Source organism: Neophocaena asiaeorientalis, unplaced genomic scaffold (assembly GCF_003031525.2).
Source record: "Neophocaena asiaeorientalis asiaeorientalis breed wild unplaced genomic scaffold, Neophocaena_asiaeorientalis_V1.1 scaffold171, whole genome shotgun sequence".
Lineage (NCBI taxonomy): Eukaryota > Metazoa > Chordata > Mammalia > Artiodactyla > Phocoenidae > Neophocaena > Neophocaena asiaeorientalis.
The window spans coordinates 7392940-7404329 of NW_020174013.1; the positions used below are offsets into that span (position 1 = coordinate 7392940).

General features: G+C 34.8%; 1 protein-coding gene across 1 annotated transcript in view; it reads right to left on the reverse strand.

Moving 5' to 3' along the window:
• LRPPRC (leucine rich pentatricopeptide repeat containing) overlaps positions 1 to 11390 on the reverse strand; it is a 105607-nt gene that overhangs the window by 68920 nt on the left and 25297 nt on the right. The window contains exons 12-14 of the mRNA XM_024753499.1: positions 6453 to 6571; positions 4402 to 4495; positions 1241 to 1307 (exon numbers count right to left, since the gene is read on the reverse strand). Coding sequence (XP_024609267.1) covers positions 1241 to 1307; positions 4402 to 4495; positions 6453 to 6571 — 280 coding nt within the window. The remainder of the gene's footprint in view (positions 1 to 1240; positions 1308 to 4401; positions 4496 to 6452; positions 6572 to 11390) is intronic.

Here is an 11390-nt window from a genome sequence, read left to right on the forward strand (position 1 = left end):
TTTTGCAACCACCTCTGCTAACACCTGATTCAACAAGGACCAATGGCTACTATCACCACTGAGTGAAAGGTGCTAGGAAACAGGGTAGACACACTATCTCAAAGTATCACCCCAAAGACGCCTTACTAATTACAAAGGAGATGAGGTTCCTTTGCAAGGAAGAGAAGTGGGGGCCACCAATGTAAGCAAATGATCAAAATTAGCTGATGGCACCAAAGTTAGACACCTGACATTATATTCCTTAAGAACTGCCAATCACCTATGAAATATACTTGCTAAAAATGTTCAATCTGAGTCTGATCGTGAGGGAAAAATTAGGTAAACACAAAATATGAGAGGGACATTCTATAGAGAAAGAAGCCTCGACTCTTTCCCCACCACCACCAAAAAAGTAAGGAATTGTTTTTAAGAGAATAAAGAGATAGCAATCAAATACCATGCATGAACTTAACTGAATCCTCAAAAAGTAAAACAGCTGTAAAAGAATTTTAGAACAGCTGGGACAATCTTAACACAATGTATATTAGCTGATATTATAGTATTGTTAATTTTTAGGAGTGATACTGGTATTGTGATTACATAGATGATGGCCTTATTCTTAAGAGAGATATATTGAAGGATCCAGTATCATGATGTCTACAACTTCAAGGAGTTCAGCAAAAAAGGAGAAAAAGTGTATATATGTATATGTATATGTCCATGTGTATATATTATAGAAAAAGTGTATGAGAGAGAAAGCAAGTCAATATGGCAAAATATCAACAATTGGTGAATCTACATAAAGGGTATGTGAGTATTTCCTTTACCACTCAACTTGTCTTTATGTCTGAATATTTTCAAAACAACAAAATTGGGAAAAAAGGTCATTAACATTCCCTGAGCGCACCGAGGAGGAGAGTAGTATTACACTAAATAAAATTCCTCTTGTAATTAAATGCTCAAAGTATAAATCAAATATACATGCAAATGTGTCTATAACTCCAACTCGCCATATTCAAAGAGTGCTTTCTTTTTTTGAAGCAAGACCTCTACCAAATCAGTATGAATTTCTTGGAATAGATGATAAAAAAAGGCAGCCTAAACTCACAACTACTTAGTAGGAAGAATAAAATAGATAAGGTTATTTCAGGTAACTAGTGTATTGGAAGATAAGAATATCTGTTTCTTTCCTCACACAGTAGGTCAAAAAGGAGAAATCAGTCTACATTCAGGCAAAGATTATATAAGGTGATCATCTTACCTCCTAAAGCCTAGAATTAGGCTGCCTCTCAATGAAGCAAATGAGAAAGGCAATGTATTTGATTCCACTGCAAAAGAAAATAATCATCATAAAACCCCAGACCAAAACCAAAAACTTAAATTATCAATTTATTTGAAAGCACATTTATACCAACACCTTTCAATTTTCATCTGGGAAATATTATTTTTAAAATGTTAAAGTTTGCATACAAAGTTAATTAGAAATTGCAGAAATATATACTGGCAATATAAGCTATCCTTTTAAAACACTTTACTTCATTTACATAAATCTATACAACTAATGAATTTATAAATATTCTTTTCTATAAATGGCAATTAACTAATCTACCGGCATACTCAAAGTCAGTCTGGTACACATACCAAGGCTGTATGTTACTGGACAACATGGCACTATGAAGGGAGAGACTGTAACTACCCTTTAAAGACAGAAGATGAGGGGGAAAGTTCTTTTCTGAGAGTGTTGCTGGATTCTGTTGAACCACTCACACTTCCTCATTCTATTTTCCACATGATCTATGACCTGCATTCATGCAAGAGTGACAACCTAAAGTCATAATAACCTCTTTACCTCTGTTATGTAACTGATTTATACTGATCTTTCACTTTTCTGATGATTTGTTTGCTCTACTATTCATTTTGGTATTTATACAGCGTTTCAATGATGACATTCTAAGCCTGATTTGCCTTAGTATAAGAATCAGGCCTTAATGCATAAGACCTGGTTCTCCACATAACCCTTGCCATAATTATCTTGGGACAGAATCACAGCAGGCATATCCTGAATTTATTTTTCCCTGTCACTATATTAAAATAGTGCCATATTATAAGTAATTGTTTTAATCTTTTCTGTATATATGCAAAGCAGCTACTGAATGATTCAAGAGGGATGGAATTAGATAGGATCTCATAGTGGAGGCAAATTCTGAAGATAGAATTAATAAATACAGTTTAGGTAAAGATTAAGATAGCTGGTTAACTTAAAAAAAACTCATGGGAAAAATCACAGTAGGTTTTAAGATTTGCTCATCTCCCTAAATATGAATAAAAATTTAACCCGCACACACAAGGAGAAATACTTTAGACTGACTGTTAGATCCCTTGAACAGGAAGCGTAAGTTTCTCAGTGGTTTCATGTGGCATTTAAAACCCTAAAAATCGTCTCTGAAATGAGCTGTATTTAGTCACTCAGGAATTTTAAAGTGGATACACCACATGCTTTTCGGTAACCTTTAATTTTGCTTGATCAAATTAATTTTCATGCCTATAAAATCAAGTGGGAAAATGTTTCTTACTACTCCACAAACTTGATCAAAATAAGCCATTTAATAAGTCAGGGGTATGGAATGTACAGCATGGTGACTACAGTTAATAATACTATATTTCATATGTGAAAGTTGTTGAGAGAGTAGATCTTTGAAATCCTCATCACAAGAAAAAAAAATTTTTGTAACCACGTATGTGGACGAATGTTAACCAGACTTACTGTCGTGACCACTTTGCAATATACACAAATATTGAATCATTATGTTGTACACCTGAAACTAATATAATATTGTATATCAATTATACCTCAATTAAAAAAAAAAAGACAAGCCATTTACTTTTCTCTACTACCTGCCATTCCTTGTAGTAACCAAAAGTGCCTATCTATAAGCAGCCTACAGGGAATACCAGCAATTATAGAACTAACTGCTCTTCACAGATCTGTAATTCAAAGGGTGAGGAAGCTGAAATCTTCTTTAGTCTTTAAGTTCATGGCATTTTTCTTTTCCACATTTAATAAACAACCTCTTGGAAACTCATTTCTAAACTATTCAAATTAGTATTTTACAGAATGTTATCAAGTTTTAATTCATTAAAAAGGTGACCAGAAACGTCTCAGCAAGCTGGAAGGCTGCTGACAAAAAGCATCTAGTTTCCTTAGCAACAAACAAGTGTGAAAAATTTCAAGAGATTGACAATGAAGTGGAGTGGATGGTATGATAAAGGGAAAAGGCAGCTCTCATGTATCCACCTTATGCACCTAGATCCCTCAGCTAATGCTTCTGTTTTTCATCTTGTCAGTATGGAAAATCTATATATTATACAGAGTAGAAGGCAAAATCAATACTCTCGGATAGCAGCCAGCATTAATACTCAACCTTACACTCAAATAACTACACCTCTAACAGTCAACGCTTTCATACTGAACACTTCGCCTTTCCCTTTATAATAATACAATAAACTATTTTAAATAACTCAAACACAGATAATATACACCAGTAATCTGGTTTTAACAAAGTTTCCACTTACACAATTTGAATATACGTTAATAAAATCTTAACTTTTAACATTTCAGTGTGCTAGAAATTGATGTTTGTATATTTATTTTTAAATGATATCTCTTTCACAAGATATGAAACACTGTCAAGATAATGCCATAGATATGTTAAAAATTAAAATTAAAAAATGTCTAATTTATTAAATTAAAACATAGTATAGTTGAAAAATAAGTTCATAAGATTAGATGATCTTGGTTCAGGCTCAATCACTAACTTTGGGCAAATCATTTAACATCTCTCTGCCTTTCTTCATCTATCAATGGAGGAAGTTTATTAACATGTGATGAACGTTGTAAAGCACCCTATCATTTATAAGTGTTTGGAAACATTTACTGTGTTTTTAATAATGAGGACTGGGAGATGGCTTCGTGTAACTTAGGGCCATAAGAAGCATTAGTTTAGAAAACACTTTCAAAAACAAGATCTCATATGGTTCTCACAACTCCCACAAGGTAGACAATACTATCCCATTTCATAAAATTGAAAGAAAAGAACAATACGGGTATTTGTTTCAGGTCCTATAATCTGCAGCTAAATTATAAATATGGACCCAAGTCCTCTGGGTCCCCAGTCCAACCTAACACCATGTTATCTCCAAGGTCCTATTAACTTTAAAGTTACTTCCAAATTACCTACAAGTTAAACTCATAAACTATCTTATAAGGCTAACTTAAATAAAACATATAAAAACTTCCTTGCTTTTGAGGAAAATACTTTGAACTACCTGAGGCAGGCAGTGAGGGCATGAACCACCCTGTACGCCCTCAAAAGTAACTGAAATTAACACCTGTCAAGCTTTCTTCTAATGCTGCATACTTACAAAATGATAAAATATAGTCTAAGTTTCCATTTACTGCTTCAGTTCTCAATTCAGCTTGAGAAAATATACTATCTTCATGTAGACATCCATTTTCCTAGGGATAAAGCATATTTCAATGATAATACACCTCAGCTAAAAATATTTTGATATGTCATTCAAACTTCCTGTTTTCCCATTTCTTTATATGACCATATTCTGATAATCCTTCATTTAAAAAAGATCGTTTTCTAAAATAATGCAAATAAACTGAATAACCAAACTTCAGCAAAAGCTATGAGATACAGTCCCAACATCCCAAATTAAATGCTTATCTTCAAATTCATATAATCTGTTACCCTTAGAGTGTCTTCCTTCTAGGAAGAGTTTACTATTGAAGACATTAGAACAATTCTCTAATTAACAACAAAATAAAAATTGAATGCACTGATCTAAAATGATATTTTAAGACATATAATGAGGTAAAGATCAAATTTAGTTTTATTTAACTTCAAATGGCTAATGATTTATCTCAACATCATATTTAATAATTTAAGTATATGGGCTGAAATTCAGCCAAACATGTTTACTGAACCACTTTACAATAACAGCACAATATTGAAAATTAACTAATCAATAAGAAACGAATAAAGATAAATTACAGTATATCCACACAATAAAACATCATACAAACATAAACAATCATTTGTGGAATTACATACTATAATGTAAAGGTGCCGTGAAAAAAGTAGGTTTTGGGGAAAAATAACATGTGGGAAAATTACTTTTTTAAATATATTTTTTAACAGTAAAATATGTATAGCACAGTGTCAAAATACACTGTTAAATACTCAGGGAAGAAAGGTAAAGACACTCAAGACATAAACTCTCCCTTGAAGAGGACTGTAATTATGAAATTATTTCAAGGAAAGAAAAGAACACTCTAACACAATATTAGAAAAATAAAGGCATTATGTGACCACCTAGGAAACAGGTCTTCTGTTTTTTTGTTTATTTCTGGTTTTTTTTTTTTTTGCGGTACGCGGGCCTCTCACCACTGTGGCCTCTCCCGTAGCGGAGCACAGGCTCCGGACGCGCAGGCTCAGCGGCCATGGCTCACGGGCCCAGCCGCTCCGCGGCATGTGGGATCCTGCCAGACCGGGGCACGAACACGTGTCCCCTGCATCGGCAGGCGGAGTCTCAACCACTGCGCCACCAGGGAAGCCCGGAAACAGGTCTTCTGAACAAAATATTTCTTACTAAAATGTGTGGTTCTCCGCCATGTTGTTCCTAATTGCATAGCACTTTATTCTGAAAATGGAAAGTGTAACCATTGCTGCCCCAGTGCACTGGGTCAATTTTTCATATGCCCCTTTATAAATGCCTTACTTATTCTGGTGGGCACAGGAATTATCTGGCAGGAAAACAATGCTCTGGGGTCAAACAAAAGATACTTAAAAAAAAAAAAAAAACAAAACAGAATAGTAAATATACTAAGAGTTTATTATGAAAATTCATATAGGAGTGAAAAGTAATATTCAAAAATGAAAGGTGCAGTTGCACTGTAGAGTGGGATTAAAGAGTGAAACTGTTTCATTTAAATTTTGTCTGATATTGACATACTGTCTTTTCAACACAGAAGAAAAATACTACTTCACCTTTATAAGACTTCAGTAACTACAGATGCTAGACTTCCCTGGTGGTCCAGTGGGTAAGATTCCATACTCCCAATGCAGGGGGCCCAGGTTCGATCCCTGGTAGGGGAACTAGATCCCGTACGCATGCTGCAACTAAGAGTTCACATGCCACAACTAAGAAGCCTGAATGTCACAACTAAAGATCCCACATGCCACAACTAAGACCTGGTGCAGCCAAAATAAATAAATAAATATTAAAAAAAAAAAAAAACTACAGCTGTTACGCTAACCAATATTTTTACAAAGCTTCAGAAAATTATATACCAACATAACCATTTTAGTCTCAGCTCAGTGACTTTTTTTTTCTTTGATTACCACAAAACATTAGGGAGGAAAAATGTTCTTCAATTATGAAATTAAAACCACACTTGCACTCACCTGCAAAATAGCACGAACTGACTTTACACTATCAAAGCATGGAAACACGTAATTTATGTATGTCTCCTGATCAGGAGTTACTCCTATTTCATGCATTTCTTTGAGGACTTCAACTATACCTGTAAAATCAAATTTAGAAGCACAAAGATGAGGAACTTGGAATAAATTAACAAAAAATCAAAAAGTTCAGTTCATTTACTTTCTGAATTATAATGCAGGAAAAGTACTCAGCATTTTGTTTATCTGAAAGAGAAAGAACAACAGAACTGGATAGTAAGATGATAAATGAAAAATTTTTATTGCTCCTTCCTTCATCTCTCCCTATTAATTCAGGAGAAAGTGCTAAGGAAATACCCTAGAAATTATAAGAAAAATGAAAACAAGCAAGATGCTTAGTAATTTCCAGTATCCCAATTGAACAGAGATCATAAAACAGCATTGCTATCACAGAGCAATACGGATCTACAAAATAAAACTTGACATGACTAAATACTGCAGAGAGAAGCGATTAGAGGAAATCTTTCCAAGACAAAAGTGCTGTTTTTTTTGTTTTTGTTTTGTTTTGCAGTACACGGGCCTCTCACTGTTGTGGCCTCTCCTGTTGCGGAGCACAGGCTCCGGACGCGCAGGCTCCACAGCATGTGGGATCCTCCCAGACCGGGAGAGGAACCCGTGTCCCCTGCATCGGCAGGTGGACTCTCAACCACTGTGCCACCAGGGAAGCCCTGTGCTCTTCTTCATATGCAAAGATTACTAAGCACCTGACAGGAGGACATAGCTGCTTTTCTTTTCTTTTTAGCTGCTTTTCAATTACTTGTAATAGTCTTGTGCTAATGTCCTCAATGTCCCTTCTGGCCAGTAATGACTGCACTGTCTGATAAGACACTACAGAGAAGTGACAAAACAAAAACAGGTTTTGCAATTTAAAGAGACCTACCTTTCAACCCTGGTTCTTCCACTTAATGGCAGTGTAAATCTGAGCAAGTAACTCCACTTTTCTGAGCCATTTTCTTAGCTTACACACTAGAAATGGCAATATGCCAGAACCGTGCCTTCTAGACACTTTAACATGTACCTTTTGGCTTGATCCTTCTACCCACCATCCATGGATTAAGCAAGGCAATACGAGTCAAGGCACTCAATAAATAGAACAATTTTCTGACCTATAAGAGTTCATGCCTATTGAATGGATAGAAGCAAAGTAACAAAAATTGTAAATATTACCCACAGGTATGGAAGAAATTCTGTGGTCTAGGCCTACAGGAAGATGGAGGACAACAGAAAAAAACAGAACATACTGAACAAAAAGAACCGCAGTATTACATCTCAGTTTAGATCAATATATCAGGTTCATACTAACAAGACTTTCATTTCAGCCTACTGGGTGGGCAGGGAGAAGGGGGGTGTACACTTCTCTATTTAAATAAAGCTGGAAATGCCTTTAGAAGTCCAATAATCTGTATTTTAACAAAAATGTTAAAGTAAGCGATTTCTTCAAGATCAGAGACGTGTCTTGAAAAAGAAACCTTGTCTCCTAATCGCTGGCAGGTGCTTGTAACACTACAAAACTGCAAAAACCTACACTTTTCCCTCCAATCAGAAGGATGTGGGATCAAGTCATTTTGCATACAGGAATGATAATACAGCTGCCTATTTACTTCTCAGGATGGTCATTAAAACTAAAAAAAAAAAAGTGTGAAACCCTAAAAATACTAAACAAATGTTAATAGTAACAGTGATTTAATTTTTTTAGCTGTCTTAAAATACTCTAATAATTTCTAAAATTTAGCATAAGGTAACTCTATTTCATTTTCTAATGTTTGAAAACAGGCCAACAAATTGACTACAGATAGAAGATTCCTATTCCTATACAAACACTTCCCCTCATCATCTATGCCTCAAATATATTTTATTCTCTTAATTCATTTTTCCAATAATGTTTTTCAGGGAGAGGAGTGCATTCTGCTCGTTTAGATGACCTCGGTTGGTAGCATTTGTAACTCATGTATCTTTCCAACTGAAACTAAAGCAGGTTTAAGAAAACCTGGGTTCACACCATTGCTCAGCCAAGATCAATCACTCCCTCAAGCACTCTGAGGAAGCACACAAGGATATTCCCTTCAGTAACTATAGTTGGACAGGAAGAGGGAAACACTTCTCAATAAGGAGAAAGAAAGGTGATTGATCTGACATACCTACAAATATCCTCCTCAAAAATACAATTCATATTTGTTTTTAAAATAAAAGATTAAAATAATCATATGTTAACTTAGATAAATGAGGATCCCAAACCTCTGTGAACTTAGAAAATTTAAACAATCTAGTAAAAATATTTCAAATGTAGGCACAAGAAAGTTTATGAAGCTAAAGGAAAGTCTCCATTCAAAAAGTTTTATAAGAATTAAAGTAGTTCAAACTATTGGGAAAGATATATGGTTTTCCTGAACAAATTCCACCAACTAGGACTCTTTACTCCACATAATTTTAGACTCTACCCAGAGCGCTCACTTTACGAGGAGGCAATTTCTTACTTTTTAAAAAGTATCATCTACTCAACCATTCACTCAACTGGCATTTAGGTTTTCATACCAGCCCTTCCTTTTATATTTTACCTGTTTTATATTCTTATTTTCATGTTTCCTAAATATACCAAGGGATGTAGATAATCCCTCAATCACTCTGCATTATTTCCTCTCACTTGCGCCAATTTGCTAAAATTCTAAGAGAGGACTTTTCCATTTGCACAACAGAGAAAAATACTAGCAAGATAAGCCATGAGGAAGTCATTATAAGAATCTTTTTTAAGGGCTGGCCAAATTTGCAGCCAGGAAAATTCTAGAATTCAATAAAAGTTTGATCATCCTATTGTTGAACACTTGGTTCAGTCTGATCTGACCTCTACATACCTTTCTTTGATTTCCTGAAGGGTTTTATTTATTCCTTATGAAACACTCCTCTACATCCTCCATCTCTGTAGTCATTATTTTCTTCTGTTAATTATTTATTTCTACCAGTTTATAATGACTTTCCCCAGACAAAAAACAAATTGACTGCACTAAAAAGAATCTTACTTTCTTATCTTACACTAAAGAAACTATATAGAATATATACAGCCATTTCCCTGTTACATGAAGAAAAGACTGTAGAATACATACTTTACTCTATTTCAGGACTTCCTGCAAAGGAGAAAGTACTTTTTAAAAACTGTAAAACAGCTGACAATCTCTTGTACTCTCAAGTTAACTTTCCAGCTTTCCTGTTTTTCCAGTTAAAACCTTTACTGATTAAAAAACTTGGTACCACTTTTTAAATATGTCCTTAATGCCAAAATCGATACCTAATTTTTAACCAAGAGCTAAGAATTTTTATAAAACAAGTACGGCATATTTACAAGTGTCTAATATGGAGGTGTTACGGTATTAAAAATAAGTATTTACAACAGGAGGACAGAAATCCTAGTTCTAATCCCAGCACTTCTGACAACTAGATGTGGAACCTAAGATCAGCCACTGAATCTCTCTGGGCTCTCAGTTCCTTCATTAATATAATGTGAGCTTTCAACAAGGCACCTTTGATTCTACGATTCTAAGAAAAAAATGGCTTCAAGATAAAGTCCACTTTTCTACTAGTTTGAGCTACAACTATGGAAAGAATTACCTGAATTATTTCACGTTTACTAAGTAGTAAAAATGTAGTAACCAATTCAAGTCTAGATACCATGATAGGCTGAGAAAATGAAATTTACCTGATGAATAAACAAACATTTCAACAGGAGTACCAAAAGTCTTTTCATATCTGTGAATTGTGGACAATACTAACATGGCCAAAGATTTTCATGGAATGATGCAAACTTTCTGTGGTTCAAAAATACTAGGGTTAAAGGTTAACTCTTAGAGTTTTCAGAACTGGAGGATATGCAAAGAGTTAATCAACCAGCATATTGTTTTCACAAAAATTTTTCTAAAAAGGATTTAGAGACTTTTACAGCCAGAAACAATTAGGGAATACTTGTTTCACTATTTCCTTTAAACCAGAAGACAGCTATATATTTAAATAAAATTGCAATATGAAAGTCTGCTAAAAGCACTTTTTTTTGTTGTTTGTGCATTTTGTTTGTCACCCAATGTCATACTAACAACTCTGCATCTCATTCTAAAGCACATTATACGGCGAGATAAAATGAAAAAGACCATTTTTTGTTTCCCCAAGGGGGAAGTACTTCTGTTAAAAGCATCTTTTTATGAGACTACTCTTTCTGAATTACCAATAATGCAAACCAAAGAATTAGATACTGTACTCTAAAATTTAATATTTGTTCAATTCTTATTCATATCCTATAGACATCCCATGTGTACAGGTAAAAGTATGCTAAATGCTTAAACGTACTTAAGAACCTGAAAGATTGAACATTTCTGTCCTTCAATCAGTTGGCTGTCAGGTCATGAGCATTCATTTTGCAATAAAAGTTTTCCTGCCTTTCCTATTATTTTAACTCAGCTCAGTTAAGAAGAAATAAGACTGGTCCACAAAGAAAATGGTCTGATTGTATATATTTTATCTTTAATAAGGCTAAACTAATTTCAAACACTGTATGTATGTAAAATCAAGAACTAAAGAGTTTTTTGAAAAACTTAAAAACAATGAACTATTTAAAACCACAATCACAACTCTGAATATCAAGATCAGAGATGAATTAAGAAATGAAATTAAGGGCTTCCCTGGTGGCGCAGTGGTTGGGAGTCCACCTGCCGACGCAGGGGACACGGGTTCGTGCCCTGGTCCAGGAAGATCCCTCATGCCACGGAGCGGCTGGGCCTGTGAGCTATGGCCACTGAGCCTGCGTGTCCGGAGCCGGTGCTCCACAACAGGAGAGGCCACACAGTGAGAGGCCCGCGTACCGCAAAAAAAAAAAAAAAAAAAAAAAAAAATTAAGATGAA